This window comes from Sorghum bicolor, chromosome 3, assembly GCF_000003195.3.
Source record: "Sorghum bicolor cultivar BTx623 chromosome 3, Sorghum_bicolor_NCBIv3, whole genome shotgun sequence".
NCBI classification, from domain to species: Eukaryota; Viridiplantae; Streptophyta; class Magnoliopsida; order Poales; family Poaceae; genus Sorghum; species Sorghum bicolor.
This window is the reverse complement of record NC_012872.2, coordinates 839554-857063: the sequence shown is the minus strand read 5'-3', so window position 1 is coordinate 857063 and position 17510 is coordinate 839554. Positions and strand designations below refer to the sequence as shown.

Sequence of the window (17510 nt, the reverse complement as noted above, 5' to 3'; positions counted from 1 at the left end):
AACTTTTGAAGTGAAAAATTAACTTGTACGACCTATTATGGGTTACATTAAATAAATAAATTAAAAGACAACATCGAGGCATAAAAAAGTTTAGCCTATCTAATTTAGACAAAGACAATGTTCATATGTGGGGTTAGTGATCGGGAGTCTTTCCAAATACAACATGGGTACAAAGTTTCTAAGCAGTAGCAAATTGACATATTTCTGGCAAAGGCACCTTAAATCCTATCTATATAAATTTAGGTCCACTAGAAATGTCAATGGTGGATAAGCAGTGGGCCCGGTAACAAAAGGCTCTATGCATGTAGTAAAGGGAAGGGAGCATTTTTTTTGTTGACTCCATGCACATTCCGGCCAGCTCAAACATGGCTCTCGATGTTGCACCCGTCGTCCTCCTGGTCACGGTCCTCGTCGCCGCGCCGCTCGCCTACCTCCTCCTCGTCGTCGTCGTCGCTGGCAAAAAGGAGAAGCCCTCTAGTGCTGCTGCTCCCACGCCGCGCGACGACGGCCGTAGGCTGCCGCTGCCGCCGTCGCCGCCGGGTATCCCGCTGCTGGGCCACCTGCACCTGCTGGGCGCGCTGCCGCACCGCGCGCTGGCGTCCCTGGCGCGCGCGCACGGCCCGGTCCTGCTGCTCCGCCTGGGCCGTGTGCCAACCGTGGTGGTGTCCTCCGCGGCCGCCGCCGAGGAGGTGATGCGGGCGCGCGACCTGGCGTTCGCGAGCCGTCCCGCGATCGCCATGGCCGAGAGCCTCCTCTACGGCCGCGACGTCGCGTTCGCGCCCTACGGCGAGTACTGGCGCCAGGCGCGCCGCGTCAGCGTCGTCCACCTCCTCAGCGCGCGCCGCGTCGGGTCCTTCCGCCGCGTCCGGGAGCAGGAGGCCACCGCGCTGGCCGCCCGGGCCAGCACCGGCGCCGGAGGCGCGGCGGTCGACCTCAGCGAACTCCTCACCGAGTACGCCAACGCCGTCGTGTCGCGCGCCGCGTTCGGTGACGAGAGCGCGCGCGGGCTGTTCGACGAGTTTCAGTCCGGCCGTCGGCAGAGGAAGGTGTTCACCGACTTCCAGAAGCTCATCGGGACGGTGCCGGTCGGGGAGCTGCTGCCGTGGCTGGGCTGGGTGGACGCCATCACCGGGCTGGAGGGGAAGATCAGGCGGACGTTCGAGGCGCTCGACGGGCTGCTCGAGAAGGTGATTGACGACCACCGCCGGCGGCCTCGCGGAGAGGGTGACGGCGATGGTCGGGATTTCGTGGACGTGTTGCTGGACGTCCACAAGAACGACAAAGAGGTCGGCATCCAACTAGCGACCAACGAAATCAAGGCCATCATCTTGGTAAATTTATAACATATCCATCCATGGATCCATATCCATACAAATTTCTTATAAATGTATGGTTGATCGTTTAAATACTCGGCAGGACATGTTCGCGGCAGGCACGGACACGACCACCACGGCGATGGAATGGGCCATGGCGGAGCTCGTCACGCACCCGCGCGCCATGCGCAGAGCCCAGGACGAGGTCCGCGCGGCGGCGGCCGGTTCCACCGGCGTCAACGAGGACCACGTCGCGCAGCTGGACTACCTGAAGGCCGTGGTGAAGGAGACGCTCCGGCTGCACGCGCCGTTGCCGCTGCTGGTGCCCCGGGAGCCGGCGGCGGACGCCGAGATCCTGGGGTACCACGTCCCGGCGCGCACGCGCGTGCTGATCAACGCCTGGGCCATCGGCCGGGACCCCGCGATATGGGAGCGCGCCGAGGAGTTCGTGCCGGAGAGGTTCTTGGGCGGCACCGCCGCCGCGTCCGTCGACTTCAGGGGGCAGCACTTCGAGCTGCTGCCGTTCGGCGCCGGCAGGAGGATGTGCCCCGGGCTCCGGTTCGCAGAGGCAAGCGCCGAGATGGCACTGGCGAGCTTGTTGTATCATTTTGACTGGGAGGCCGCCGGCGGGCAGGGGAGCCGGGAAGGGACGCCGACGCCATCGTTGGACATGACCGAGGTGAACGGGTTAGCCGTGCATATCAAGTCCGGTCTGCCGCTTCTAGCTAAACCGTGGGTCCCTTAATCTGTTTCTGTTGCAGTTATCACCGGTGGTTGCGTGCTTTTTGCACCTGAATTCGCGTCATGTTGTGCGATCGTGTTTCTCACCTGATCGAGCAATAAATGGTCATTCCCTTACATATTGTTCTACTTCTGTCTCGTCTCTGGAAGCTTGAACTCATATGTGTTAGTTAAACTTTTTTAAATTTAACTAATTTTATAGATAAGAGCATTAATATCTATAACATAAAATAAGTATCTTATATATTCTATAATAAATTAGTATTAATTTGATACCATAAATTTTATTATTTTTTATAAATTTAGTTAAAGTTTTAAAAGTTTAACTTAAGATAACTCAAAAATTGCAGAGAGAGAATATGTTATATGTTTTGGTGATTCGATGTTTTTTTAAGGACTGTGATATCCCACGACCTGTCGCGTACGTGAAACACTGGATCCCACTCGACACATGTCGACAAAACGGTATCACTGTGCAACATATCCCCACGCCTGCTCCGCTCGGCTTTGGCATGCCCATGCGTTTGGAAGAGTAGGGCATGTTTGGATGGCAGCCACATATTGCCATGTCTAACCTTAAGTAACAACCATAAGTGTGGTAACTCACAAACTGTGATAAAAACAGGAACATGTTTGGATTATTACCACAAAAGTACGATAAAATGTTGTGACATCTGTTTGGCTTGCAGCCACAAATAAATGAAAAATACCTCATTGCTACAATAATTGTATATTATCTAATAAGAGCGAATAAACCAAATGCTACCACCCTTCTTGCATGTTTCCCAAAAAACATCTTTTTCTAAAAAAAATATAAATTTTGAACGGGGCATCTGTTTTTAATTCCATCTACACTGGTATGTTTTACGTGATGAGACGAATAAAATTATACCCTACTTGACTATGTTTCGAAAAAAATATTTCAGTAGCAATTTATGCATAAAAATATGCTAGAAAAATTATGAAACAAGTTGCTACCATATAATATTAAACTTGCTACTCCAAAAAAACTAAAGTTTCTACATGGTATGCACATCGATCGTTAAGGAATATAAATAAAATTATTATATAGCATTTTCATAAAGGTACTAACACATAAAAGAGAGCAGTGGATCAAAACAATCATTGCATAAGCTACCAATTAAGTTAGTAAATTATTATGCAATACATTAAAAGCCAAGAAACTTGACTTGCTGTCAAAAAACGAGGGTAGCGCGGCACAAAGTAAGATAACTTGTAACCTGGAGGCAAATTATTAAAACATGCATAGTATAAATTGCCATCTGGAGCAGCAAGTTATATAACTCACTATATGAGTCAATAAACATGACTAGGTGATAATTGAAGAGATATTTATTGGAAAGACAACCAGAAAACTCAAAAGAAAATGACAAATAATCCAGATCCCTGAAACATAAAACTGAAACTACAATTGACAACCAAAATTGAACTGAAATAGATAATTTTAGTTCTGAAAACTAACGTAGATGCTACAAGTTGCATGACCATGTGTGTGACAAGTTTAGTTACCAAGTATCTAGCAAGTTATATTTGGAGCAAGTGGCAAGATATCATGAAATGATAATTCTGAAAATTATGACTTCCAAACCCATGAAATTTAAACTGAAATTCAAGCTTAACGAATTACAAACTGAAATAACAAAACTAAAATTACAAACTGAAATAACAAAACTAAAATTACAAACTGAAATTAGAAAAGGAAATTACATACTGAAATTCCTATTTGAAATTATAAAATAAAATTAGAAACTGAAATTATAAAGTGAATTAGCAAACTGGAATTGGAAAAAGAAGTTACAAACTGAAATTGGAAAGCTGAAATTGCAAAATGAAGTTCAAACAGAAATTACAAAATGAATTTGCAAAACTAAAAGTACAAAATGAAGTTGCAAACTAAAATTAGAAACTGAAATGACAAAATAAATTTGCAAACTAAAATTACAAAATAAAATTGCATAACATTGCATTCTGAGGGTAAAGTTAAATGTGCCCTTAAGGGCATGTGCTATGACTGTCTTTATCATTAAATTCACATTGAAAAGTGTACATACATACAATATTAAATGAGTGTGTATGCACATTTCTCAACGTAAATCCAACGGTGGAGGTGGTAAGAGCATAGTATGCCCTTAAGGGTTGCAGTGGGATGGATTTATATATATATATGTCACCTCATTTTTTTGCTTTGAAACAATTGTTTGACATTTCCTGATTTTCTGGTGGGTGCTGGGAACTATTTTAAATTTGTAGGATTTTGCGGTCCGATCATGTCTCTTTTCTTGCCTTTTGGACCAGTGTGAGTTAATAAGCTGTGTTGCAGCAGTGACCTCAGGTTGCCCTTGATGTAGGTTGTGCATCTGAACTCTCTAAGTCCCATGGCTAGCTAGTTCCAAGAAGAACACTACAACTGAAAAGAGCCCTTAACGTTTAGGATAACAACACTACTAAATTTATCTCTATCACTAAAAATACAATATGGAATCATCAACACTGCTCTCTCTCCATTGCCCCCATGCTATGAATGCCCTATGATTAGGTTTTTTATGCTCTGTTTGAGGGACCTGGTCGCCGACCATGAGGCCATGTGAAACCTCTACTGGCATAAGCATCTATGGCCTCTCAATGCATTTGCGGACATAGGGGATTTGCTAAATCAACATCCAATCATGCTACCCCACCCTATATTCTTTATGTCTCGCTTGATAGGCGTCCTATAAAGAGGTGGCTATTGCGTGACATGCCAAGACAGGAGGAGTAATTCGACCATCTCATTCCTCACCTCCATTCGTCTTTTGCCCTATGGCCATTGTCTTGTGCATTCCAAGGGTTTCATGTGAAATGAACAAGGTTGAACAAACTATGAAAAACCCCATGGAGGAGAGATGGCTTCTACATATGATGCAAGTGCTCGACTAGTGAAGGTTGAAGGAGCTTATTGAATATGGGACATGACATAGTCTCATATGGCTAGGTGGAGAAGATCAAGACAAGGGTTGGATACGAAGGATTAGGTTGTAGGAGTGAAGGGCAAAGCTAGAGGCTTAGGTGCGGTGGACTGTCGAGGTAGTGAAGCGCAAGTAGAGGGCCTTGGCATCGATGGACCAAGGCAACAATGAAGAGAAAGCAAGGCTACAATCGATGAACCAATAAGGATCATGCCATTTATGAGCTATGCAATGGATCATGTCATTTATGGATATCGATCCAAGTATTGATTGTTTTGATGATCAGGTGGCTTGATGAGAAAGATGATGATGGAGCTTCATGTTGTGGGCAATGGTCAAGGTAGCATGGTTGGCTACATGTATGGATGACCATTGTTTGTCATTTGAGGAAGATGAAGGTTAGATACTTGTGTGGCATCACCTACATGGAGATGGAATGGAATGTAGAAAGCAAAGGTATATTTATAGGGCATTCCATTTCTAAGGTTAAGTAGAGAAATGCTTGACCAGGTTTAGGATAGATAGTCATACTATCAAGAGGGGCAAACTTGTGCCACTTGTGTGATCTACCATTTCATGAATGTTAGGATCGAGTGGCAGTTTGAAAATGCATTTGAAAACCTTTGTGAGAAATGATTTGAAAATGCTAACATGAGCTAACGGTGGTGGTTTTCTCATGGGACAACATCACAACACTGAGTTAGCAACTTTTCAAAGTATTTGAAAACAATTTGAAAAGACGTTTAATCGAGGAGGTGCTTGGTGGGTTGTTTTTAGGCCTAATGGATTTATCCAGTAGCCCAAGGGTTGTGAGCGCCAGAGTAATGGCTACATGGTTGTTGGTGGTGGCATGGGCTGGCTTGACCAGCTACTGTGTTGCCTAGTGGTCTAACCAGCCCTATGGGTGGTCCGACCATGGCCCTGTTTGGCATGCAGAAAATTGTTTAACCGTTGGACGTTTTCTTCGAAGGTAGTGGCACGAGGAGGACAAGAAAATAGGGGAATTGTCCATGGGCCTTGGGCCCGCTATCGACATGAAAGTCCAAATCTGGTTTTGGTAATTAAGTAACAAAGTTATATGGACTAATGTGTTTCATGTGAGATGAACAAGTACATAGTCCAAAGATACAGTAGGTTGAGCAAGACATAGAGCTGTTGGACTATGCAATGAGCTCCTTCAACCTTTACTAGGAGCTCATTGCATCTAAGACGTACATGACATAATCTCATATGGCTAAGTGGAGAAGATCAAGAAGCGAGGTTTAACTATGAATTGAAGGACTTAGTTGCAAGTGTGAAGAGCAAGCTAGAGGTTCGAGTAGGATGGACCTTTGTGACGGTGAAACACGTAGAGAGCTTGGCACCCATTAATCTCTCCCTCCATCTCTCGTTGTTTAGAGCAAGTTTAATAATATAGCCCCATTGTTGGCTGTAAGGTTTCTTATAGTCTTCTTCCAACCCACCAATATAATAGTTAGCTATTCACTATTAATACATGGCCCACTTATCTTTCACAAACTTTCTTGGTTCCTGTGCTAAGCTGGCTATAAGCTTACAACCTGTTTCTCCTCTCTCTCCCCTCCTTTCTTTCCTCCACCTTAGCATTTAGCCGACTTACAGCCTACTATGGTACTTGCTCTTAGGCCAGACTCAATGCATGTTTCTTGAGAGTGTCATGCACATTAAATAGAGTGCCACATAAGCAACATTGCTGACTTGGCAGGTTCATTAAATGAAGGAGTTTTCATCAGATGAGAGAGGAGTTTCATCCCCATAAAACTCATAGGGCTCGGTTACCTAGTTTATAGTCTTGGTAACTATGCCATGAAACTATGCATTGACACTGACCTTATAGCTCGATCACATGCAAAAAAAAACATTAATAACGTGCCACAATTTTACTTTAAAAATTGTCGCCACACACAAGGAAACATACGCTGGGAATTCAAACTATTTAATTAATTTAAATTTAACCATGCGTGCATGGAAGTCCATAACGTGCAGTATTAATTGCAGGCAGTAATCACTCTCCATACTCGCCTGCACAGCTGGTTCTCTGCTTCAGCGCCGCTTGCTCTCTCTCTCTCTCCATATATATACTCCTATATGTACGAGGACGATGCAGGATTACATTGCTTAGATTTTTTTCAAATTAAACATCTAAGGGTGTCTCCAACAATTAGCTAGCAAATAATCATAGGATTCTATTGGCTGTGCAGGAGAGAGATCATCGCGCTAGGGAGTGGTAACTAGCTAGTCTCACACATGTCTCAAGAAACTACTCCCTCTCGTAGCTGACACACTCCTGCATGTTTTCGTATTATTCGCAGAGCTCATGTCACTAGCGATTTTGTTGTTGCCATTGAGGACGTCCTAATATGAGGAACAACATTGCCATACCCATGCTCTTATTCGTTATGCTTTTTGGGCCTACCGAGTGTAAGTACATACAAACATATACTCTACTATATGCGTGTGTTGTTCGATTGCTTAATTTGCTTGTTTGTTTTCCTGATGAAATACGAGGCAAATGATGTCATTCGCAGGTCGACAACTGGTGGATGCTGCTAGTAATAGTTCTAGTATTGCTGCTACTACGACTATCAACTCCACTACCTCATTAGATGAAACAAAGCTCACCTTCATTGGTTGCCCCAAGGGGCAATGCGATTACTTTGATCCCAATTGGAGTACTTGCTATTGTTGCCCCCACAATGGCCGCAGAGAGTATTGCCACTTGACCAGAGAAGAGTGCAGGGCCAACTGCGCCTTATGCCGACCTAAATGCTAGCTCTTTTTGCCGGCCGCTTCTCTGTTTCATTTGGATCAAAAAAATAATGATACTGTGTAAGTTTTGCAATACATATATGTGTCACATGTGTGGATGGCTTTGCAATTCAGGGAAAAAAAAAAAGAACTCGTCTATCGGGTTTTGGAAACCAGCTAGCTAGGCCTGTTTTCATGCATCAACCCTTTTGAAATTGTGTTTTCTTTGTTCGGGCCCTAAACTGCTGGAAAATCCATGTATGTTCTTCATTGTCTCGACGAGAGGAACACATTGGTAAAGTCTATAATACATTTTGATACAGTACCAAAACTGCCTTCGCCGGTATAGAAAACCTGCTAGAGCCTATTTTCCGATGGAAATTTAAGGTTCAACCTCTCTTGACACTTTTGGTTGTTAATAACACCATCTATAGAAGCCAGAAACAAACATTGCAGAGCTTGCATTTTATCTGTGCATGCATGCAGATTTAGGCCCAACAAGAGAAACTGATCGTTGTATAGTTGCCTTGGAATGCATGCAGGAGTACATATACATACACACAACACAAGCAATACAAAAAACGAGGAAGACACTTGGTGGCTAGCTACTACCATCTTCTCCGGCGCCGGCGAACAACGGCCGGCCGGGCGCGGGACCTACTACTACTACTACTACCATATATGCATATATATGTATATATGACAGTTCAGTTAGTTGCTCGATCGATCGAGGTACGTAACGGATGGCCGGACGACGTCGTCGTCGTCGTCGATGGACGCTTAACGATCGATATGATACACATGATCATGGCGTGTCGGATGCGTCCTTGAGGTCGTACTTCTGGAGGATTGCGCCGCACTCCTTGAGCGGGTCCTTGCGGAAGAAGGCGATGGGGTTGGCGTACCGGGTGCCCTTCTGCTTGATGCCGTTGTTGGAGGTGAGCGGGACGCGGGCGCGGGCGCGCTGCTCCTCGATCTCGGCGCACGCCGGGTCGGGGCTCTTCTTGAGCACCACCTCGCAGATCTCCTCCTGGTGGTCCTGGTCGATCTCCAGCTTGTACCACCCGAAGTCGTCCGTCGTCGCCTCCGCCTTGAGCGTCTCCTTGCTCGCCTCGAAGTGCCGGCACACCACCTCCACCGTCGCGCCCGCCACGCTCTTGGACACGTTCGTCTCGAACCCGGCGCGGCAGGGGTCGCAGTACACGCGACCCGTCACCACGAACCCGCCCGCCTTCTCCGCCGACGCCACGCCGGCGAGGAGGAGGACGCCGGCGGCGACCAGCGCCACCATCGACTGCTGCGTCATTCTTTATCTATTCGTGTTCTACGTCTAGCTTTTTGCTTGGGGACGGGACGGAGAGGATCGTCGTTCGTGAGCTCCGGCGAGGGGCCGGGCGCCATTTATATATATATGTACATCGAGGCGCACAGGCGGCGACGGAGCCGGGAAACGAGCTCCACCTCCCCTGTTCCTGTCCCTCTCATTTTTTTTTAGGATCAAAAAAAAAAAAAGAGAGGGGGACAGGAACAGGGGAGGTGGAGCTCGTTTCCCGGCTCCGTCGCCGCCTGTGCGCCGTCCATATGCATGATCCCCATTCACGCATTGCATTGCATTGCATGCATGCGTGCCCAGCCCAGCTTGTTATTCCTGGACTGCAGCAAAGCAAGACGGACACACACATCAGCATTTCAGCAATTCATCAAAGGTCGATTCTTTACAACGATCTGATCGATGCTTAGTTAGTTTTGCTACCAATCCAAATTCCTAAACAGTTGCTGCAGATAAGACTGTCTTTTTTTCACCCGTTTTATTCTTCCTGGATGAACCAGATCTTACAGATGTACGAACATACTACATGACTACAACTAACTCAAAATTAAGCAGTCGTCAGAACAAACCTCCTTCCATCTTCCGGACCCGCTGCATCATCCTTGTGCTGCTCAAGCTCAGGCCTTGTTTAGTTCCCAAAAACTACCAAAAATTTTCAAGATTCCCCGTCACATCGAATCTTACGACACATGCATGAAGCATTAAATATGAATAAAAATAAAAACTAATTATACAGTTTACCTGTAAAACGCGAGAAGAATCTTTTGATCCTAGTTAGTCTATGATTGGACAATATTTGCCACAAACAAACGAAAGTGCTACAGTATCCGAACCCAAAATTTTTTGCAAACTGAACCAGGCCTCAATCCATGAGAGGGAACAGCTGCCTACCAAGGCGAACAAGCTGGCACAGTGAAGCTGGTATGGCGCGGGGACGAAGCGCCAGTTTGTCAACACCACGGCTGGCAGCACAGAGCAGGGGCGAAACCCCTCTTCGTGTCTTCCTTGGCCTGGCGAAGCTACGTATTAACTAAGGGGTGCAAATGCAACCCCCAAAAATTATAAAAACAGTGATTAGTTCTAAAGTTTCACCATACATGCACTTCCTACGACAGATGTTTATACACCCACAAGCTAAGTACACCTCCCTCTAATTTCAACAGCAGATCACTGCATCTAGAAATCACCCGTCCAGTCCTAAAATCGGCCTACTGGGTAAAACACAGATGAACGGAAAAAGGATGTCACTACTGCAAAAGTGCAGCCCAAGCTACTTCAACTGATAAGCCCTAAACTCCAAGGTTGCCCCTTATGCACTCAACTCACAGCTAAATAACGAGGCAAGGTTAGATGACACAAGAATTGCTAGCATATTCTCTCATGCATGGATCCCAATAATATAGGATCCCAAAGTTTCTAGGAAGGGATTCGACTCACTGGTTATGCTGGTTCGATGGCTGCTTTGGAAGGAAGAGAACAAGAGAACGTTCAGAAATGAGTCTAGAACAACACAAACTTTCTTACAGGTCGCCATCGTTGAGCAGTGTAAGCTTTGGGACATGGCGTGTTTCAGGCACCTGCGCCAGTTAGTTGCTTCCTTTGGTCGCCATTTAGCGTGTTTTCATAGTCTTTGATTGTTAATTTGGGTTGTTGTGTTTGGTGTGGTAATCCCAGTAATACCACTAAGCTTTGTACTTTAACAACTCTACTTCCTCTTAATAATGAAATCTGTCACTGCATGCAAATGTAACATGAACTGAGTGGCGACGCGCAACCTTTACAGCAGTAACATTGAACTACCGCGGGGGAAAAGAAGCGTTTGGGGCGGCGGCGGCGGCAGATCGAAGTACCTGGGCGGAGTAGTGGGTGACGGCCTGGGCGCCGACGTCGCCGAGCCCCCAGAGGATAGCGGAGCGGACCATCATGCTGGGGCGAGTGCAGAAATCGCATCCCTTCCGATATCCACTGCTGCAACGCCATCGCTGCCTGCCGACCAGAAGGGTGCCGTAACAGAAGCTAGTACATGTAGGAATATGATTTTGTTTTTTGTTTTTTGAATCGAGCTGTTTTTGACCTCCTATCTATGGGTGCCTCCGTGTCCGACTGTTATAGTGTCAACCGGTCTACCCACCAAACAGTGTTTTTGGCCACTCCGGCACTGTTGCTGGCTCGTACAAAAACAATGTTTTCAATACGGCACGTCTCGTCGAGGATGGTCGTTGAGGATGATTAGTCGACTGATAAGTTTTCTGGTCGTCCTCTATATATGAGGGCTAATATATATCATATAGTATTTAATTCATTCTAAAACCAAAAAAATTCAAGATTTTTTATCATAACCAAATCTTACGGTACATGCATAGAGTATTAAATATAAACAAAAATAAAAATTAATTGCACTGCAGGTTATCTGTAAATCGCGAGATAAATCTTTTGAGTGTAGTTAGTCTATGATTGAACAATAATTGTCAAATAAAAACAAAAATGTTATATTACAAAAAAACAAAAAATATTAAAAACTAAACAAGGCCATATTATATAGTATCACACATTAATATATTACATGTTCTAGACTCTAGAGTCTGGATACGTCAGCACAAAGAGGGCATCAAAGCTCAAGCATAGATAGAGCATCCAGCTTAAGTGTGGAGGAGATGAATGATGACTGGAGTACGAGTTCATCTTTTATCGTGCAGTCCTCCCAGTGATAAATGACAACAATTTAAGGGACCCACGGCTTAGCTAGAAGCGGCAGACCGGACTTAATATGCACGGCTAACCCATTCGCCTCGGTCATGTCCAACGACGGCGTCGGCGTCCCTTCCCGGCTCCCCTGCCCGCCGGCGGCCTCCCAGTCAAAATGATACAGCAAGCTCGCCAGTGCCATCTCGGCGCTTGCCTCTGCGAACCGGATCCCGGGGCACATCCTCCTGCCGGCGCCGAACGGCAGCAGCTCGAAGTGCTGCCCCCTGAAGTCGACGGCGGATCCCAAGAACCTCTCCGGCACGAACTCCTCGGCGCGCTCCCACGTCGCGGGGTCCCGGCTGATGGCCCAGGCGTTGACCAGCACGCGTGTGCTCGCCGGGACGTGGAACCCCAGGATCTCGGCGTCCGCCGCCGGCTCCCGGGGCACCAGCAGCGGCAACGGCGCGTGCAGCCGGAGCGTCTCCTTCACCACAGCCTTCAGGTAGTCCAGCTGCGCGACGTGGTCCTCGTTGACGCCGGTGGAGCCGGCCGCCGCCGCGCGGACCTCGTCCTGGGCTCTGCGCATGGCGCGCGGGTGCGTGACGAGCTCCGCCATGGCCCATTCCATCGCCGTGGTTGTCGTGTCCGTGCCTGCCGCGAACATGTCCTGCCCTCGATTTAAATGAGCAATCATGAAACAAATAACAAATTTGTATGGATATGGATCCATGGATGGATATGTTATAAATTTACCAAGATGATGGCCTTGATTTCGTTGGTCGCTAGTTGGATGCCGACCTCTTTGTCGTTCTTGTGGACGTCCAGCAACACGTCCACGAAATCCCGACCATCGCCGTCACCCTCTCCGCGAGGCCGCCGGCGGTGGTCGTCAATCACCTTCTCGAGCAGCCCGTCGAGCGCCTCGAACGTCCGCCTGATCTTCCCCTCCAGCCCGGTGATGGCGTCCACCCAGCCCAGCCACGGCAGCAGCTCCCCGACCGGCACCGTCCCGATGAGCTTCTGGAAGTCGGTGAACACCTTCCTCTGCCGACGGCCGGACTGAAACTCGTCGAACAGCCCGCGCGCGCTCTCGTCACCGAACGCGGCGCGCGACACGACGGCGTTGGCGTACTCGGTGAGGAGTTCGCTGAGGTCGACCGCCGCGCCTCCGGCGCCGGTGCTGGCCCGGGCGGCCAGCGCGGTGGCCTCCTGCTCCCGGACGCGGCGGAAGGACCCGACGCGGCGCGCGCTGAGGAGGTGGACGACGCTGACGCGGCGCGCCTGGCGCCAGTACTCGCCGTAGGGCGCGAACGCGACGTCGCGGCCGTAGAGGAGGCTCTCGGCCATGGCGCTGGGTGGCCGGCTCGCGAACGCCAGGTCGCGCGCCCGCATCACCTCCTCGGCGGCGGCCGCGGAGGACACCACCACGGTGGGCACACGGCCCAGGCGGAGCAGCAGCACCGGGCCGTGCGCGCGCGCCAGGGACGCCAGCGAGCGGTGCGGCAGCGCGCCCAGCAAGTGGAGGTGGCCCAGCAGCGGGAGGCCCCACGGCGACGGCGGCAGCGGCAGCCTCCGGCCATCCCGGCGCGACGTGGGAGTGATAGATCTACAGGATCTACTAGCAATAGGATGAACGGGGTTTCGGGATAAAACAATGCATACAGTGACATTTATATATATGTGCATACACTAGATCTATTACAATTTAGTAGAAACATATAGATCAATAGTTTAGGGTTTCGACCGTCGTTGGCGGAAGGAGCAGATCCGGAGACGTCCATGGCGTGAGTGTAGGTGCTGCGCCGATGTAGATCACGTCGTCCTTCGGGCCTCCACCGGCACTGACCGACGACGGGGCAGGAGTAGAACGGAGGCGGCGCGGTGGTGCTTCCCGACGCTACTGCGCACTGCCGATCGGAAGGCCTAGGGTTTGTCGAGTGGGGATGTGTGCACGGCGAACTTCAGGTTACGTGCCTGCGGCCCCCACTCCTGTTTATATAGCGCAGCGCGTCGGGGGCCCACCAACCATGGATCGGTTGGGCGCCCCCGATCAGGGCGCGATCCAGGGGGTAAGAGGCCCCAGCCGTTGGGCTGGGCCTGAGATCAACCTAACATTCTCCCCCTTGATCTCAACTGTGCTATCTCGCTTTGTCAACTCACCCCATCACAAATCAGTGTATTGAGCATGCTTCATCTTGACAGTTATCACTGCTAGATTAGACAGCCACAAACACTTTTCTATTTAGAGATGAATTCTCGCCTTGGGCCCCTTACTATCCAGGAATCACAGGCTTTCCCTTAAACCCATGCCGGCTACATGTTCTCTGAACACGTTGGGCGGTAAGCCTTTGGTAAGCGGATCCGCTAGCATCTTTTCTGTGCTTATATGTTCAAGACTTATGACGTGATCCCGGATTTTATCCTTGACAACATAATATTTTATGTCAATGTGCTTGGCTGCATTGCTTGACTTGTTGTTGTGAGCATACAACACTGCTGGCTCGTTGTCACAATACAACTTTAGTGGTTTATCGATGCTGTCGACCACCTTTAAACTGGGTATAAATTTCTTAAGCCAATTCACCTGTCCTGATGCCTCATAACAAGCAATAAACTCAGCATACATTGTGGACGATGCAGTGACTATTGTTTGTTTTGAGCTCTTCCATGATATGGCTCCTTGCGCGAGAGTGAATATATACCCTGAGGTAGACTTTCTATCATCTCCCGCGTAATCAGAATCTGAATACCCTACTATTTGTAGGTCATCAGATCTTCTATAGGTTAACATGAGCCCTTTCGTGCCTTGCAAGTACCTTAAGACTTTCTTTACTAGATTCCAGTGTTCCATACCTGGATTACTTTGATATCTACCAAGTAACCCGGTCACAAAAGCCAGGTCTGGGCGTGTGCACACTTGAGCATACTGTAAGCTTCCGACAGCTGAAGCGTATGGAACGGCTTGCATGCGATCGCGCTCGAACTTGCTCTTGGGACATTGATGTTCCCCATACTTGTCACCTTTTACAATAGGAGCAGGTGAAGGTCTACACTTATGCATATTGAATTTCTTCAATATTTTCTCTATATATGCCTCTTGGGACAATCCCAATACCCCTCGACTTCTATCTCGGTGAATCTTTATGCCCAAGACAAAAGAAGCTTCACCTAAATCTTTCATATCGAAATTTGAGGACAAAAATCTCTTGGTTTCCTACAGTAGAGTGACATCACTACTGGCTAGTAGAATGTCATCTACATACAGTACTAGGAAAATGTATTTCCCATTCTTAAACTTTGCATATACGCAATTGTCCTCAACGTTCTCTTTAAACCCAAACTTTCTGATTGTCTTATCAAACTTTAAATACCACTGCCTGGATGCTTCCTTTAATCCATAAATGGATTTCTTCAGGCGACAGCCCATTCTTTCTTTGCCTGTCACAACAAAACCTTTTGGTTGTGCCATGTATACTCTTTCTTCTAGATCCCCATTGAGAAAAGCTGTCTTCACATCCATTTGATGCAATTCTAGATCAAAATGTGCCACTAGGGCCATTATGATTCTAAAAGAGTCCTTGCTCGAGACAGGAGAGAATGTTTCATTATAATCTATCCCTTCTCGCTGAGTGAAACCCTTGGCTACCAGTCTTGCTTTGTACCTTTCTATGTTCCCTTTGGAGTCACGTTTCACCTTGTAGACCCATTTGCAGCCTACTGTTTTGGCTCCTTCAGGAATTTCCTCTAGGTCCCAAACTTCATTGGTACTCATAGACTTTAATTCATCTTCCATGGCTTCTTGCCACTTAGATGCTTCGGTGCTCCTCATGGCTTCTTCAAATGAAGTGGGTTCATCCTCCATCTGAAACTCTTCGCATTCATAGACTATATAGTCATCTGGAATAGGAGACTTTCTCGCTCTTTGAGGTCTGCCAGAAGTTTCTGCTACTGGCATTTCTTCTTGAGGTTGCTCTTGTTGGGGCTGTTGTTCTTCGACTATGGGTTCATTCGGCTCCTGAGGGACAGGTTCCAAATTGGCCATAGGCGGAAAAGTAGCAGGTGTTGTCACTACTGGTGTAGATCCAACAACAACGGGCAGCGTAAAGTAGGGTTCTTGCACCATGGGAATGGGCACGAACACCCGCTTCTCTTCAAGGTTAATTTCTCGCGCTGCCTTGCTCCCCCTGATCATCTGATCTTCTAGAAAACTAGCGTGTCTCGTTTCCACAAACTTGGTATGTCTACCAGGGCAGTAGAAACGATAACCTTTCGACTTTTCTGGATAGCCAATAAAATGACAACTTACTGTTTTGGGGTCTAGCTTTCCTATGTTTGGGTTAAACACTTTTGCTTCAGCGGGGCTCCCCCAGACACGCAGATGGTTGACTGAGGGTTTCCTGCCGATCCACAACTCATACGGGGTTTTAAGTACTGACTTGCTTGGAACTCTGTTGAGAATATGAATGGCGGTTTTTAAGGCCTCCATCCACAAACTCAGTGGCAGAGTGGAATAGCTCATCATGCTGCGCACCATATCCATTAGAGTACGGTTACGCCTTTCTGCTACTCCATTCTGCTGTGGGTCCCCTGGCATTGAATACTGGGCTACTATGCCATTTTCCTGTAAGAACCTTGCAAAAGGTCCAGGAACTTGTCCATAAGGGGTATGTCGACCGTAGTACTCCCCCCCACGGTCAGATCTTACTACTTTAATTTTTCTGTCTAGTTGGTTTTCAACCTCAGCCTTGAATATCTTAAATTTGTCTAAAGCTTCTGAGCGTTCTTTGATTGGATAGATGTATCCAAAACGAGAGTAGTCATCTGTGAATGTGATGAAGGAATCAAAACCATCCACAGATGTCACTGGAAAAGGTCCACAGATGTCTGTGTGGATCAATTCTAGTACTCCCATGCTTCGCTTAGCGCCTTTCTTTATGTTCTTTACTAACTTGCCTTTAATGCAATCAACGCATTGCTCTAACTCTGAGAGTTCTAATGGTGGGAGGATTGATTCTTTGACTAAGCGTTCTATTCTCCCCCTCGAAATATGGCCTAAACGGCAGTGCCATAATTTCGATGAGGAATCAATTCTCTTTCTTTTCTTGCTAGCATCTGCGGGTATTGCATTCTCAGCATTATTACATTCAGCATTCACATTCTCAGACAAAGATAATAAATAAAGTTTGTCTTGTCGGAAGGCAAGACCCACACATTTATTATTTAACTGTAGCTTACAATCATTCTTGCTGAAATGGCAATCAAAACCATAGTCTGACAAACATGAAACTGAAATTAAATTTCTAGCTAAAGAGGGAACATAAAGAACATCATGCAACTCAAGGGTGAAGCCACTAGCTAAATCTAGAGATAAATTTCCTATAGCTTGAACTTCAGCTTCAACACCAGTGGCCACCTTAATCTGTCTTTCTCCTCTTTGAAGGGTTCTCCCTCCACTGAATCCCTGCAAAGAGTTTGCAACATGAACAGTTGCACCTGAGTCAATCCACCATGTGGATCTAGCATAACTTAGATATAAGGATTCATCAACAAAAGTTATAATGTCCTCACCTTTCACTAGGCAATGTTTCATGAACTTAGGGCAGTCATGCTTCCAATGCCCTGTCTCATTACACCATCTACAGCGATCCGGGTCCTCCTGCCTGTGCTGGTTGTCTTGCTTTGGCTGTGCTTTAGGCTGTGAAGAGCTTC

The 17510-nt window shown here is 47.4% G+C and overlaps 3 protein-coding genes and 1 long non-coding RNA gene across 4 annotated transcripts; 1 reads left to right on the top strand and 3 right to left on the bottom strand.

Moving 5' to 3' along the window:
* LOC8079467 (cytochrome P450 71A1) lies at positions 286-2183 on the top strand. The gene is made up of 2 exons (XM_002457039.2): positions 286-1331; positions 1417-2183. The coding sequence occupies exons 1-2, from the start codon at positions 342-344 to the stop codon at positions 2056-2058; spliced, it is 1632 nt and encodes a 543-aa protein (XP_002457084.2). The 5' UTR covers positions 286-341; the 3' UTR covers positions 2059-2183.
* On the bottom strand, positions 8220-9161 carry LOC8079466 (pollen allergen Phl p 11). Its single transcript, XM_002454854.2, has one exon. The coding sequence runs from the start codon at positions 9090-9092 to the stop codon at positions 8592-8594; it is 501 nt and encodes a 166-aa protein (XP_002454899.1). The 5' UTR covers positions 9093-9161; the 3' UTR covers positions 8220-8591.
* Positions 11776-13727, bottom strand: LOC8079465 (cytochrome P450 71A1). The gene is made up of 2 exons (XM_002454853.2): positions 12555-13727; positions 11776-12468 (listed from the first exon to the last, which is right to left on the bottom strand). The coding sequence occupies exons 1-2, from the start codon at positions 13485-13487 to the stop codon at positions 11839-11841; spliced, it is 1563 nt and encodes a 520-aa protein (XP_002454898.2). The 5' UTR covers positions 13488-13727; the 3' UTR covers positions 11776-11838.
* Positions 16972-17510, bottom strand: LOC110433413. Its single transcript, XR_002450826.1, has 2 exons — positions 17370-17510; positions 16972-17262 (listed from the first exon to the last, which is right to left on the bottom strand). It is a non-coding gene; the product is annotated as an uncharacterized LOC110433413 (long non-coding RNA).

Coding starts and splice junctions, on each gene's coding strand:
- LOC8079467 (XM_002457039.2), top strand. CDS start 342: ATGCACATTCCGGCCAGCTCAAACATGGCTCTCGATGTTGCACCCGTC. Junction 1,332..1,416: donor AAATCAAGGCCATCATCTTG/GTAAATTTATAA, acceptor AATACTCGGCAG/GACATGTTCGCGGCAGGCAC.
- LOC8079466 (XM_002454854.2), bottom strand. CDS start 9,092: ATGACGCAGCAGTCGATGGTGGCGCTGGTCGCCGCCGGCGTCCTCCTC.
- LOC8079465 (XM_002454853.2), bottom strand. CDS start 13,487: ATGCACATATATATAAATGTCACTGTATGCATTGTTTTATCCCGAAAC. Junction 12,469..12,554: donor AAATCAAGGCCATCATCTTG/GTAAATTTATAA, acceptor AATCGAGGGCAG/GACATGTTCGCGGCAGGCAC.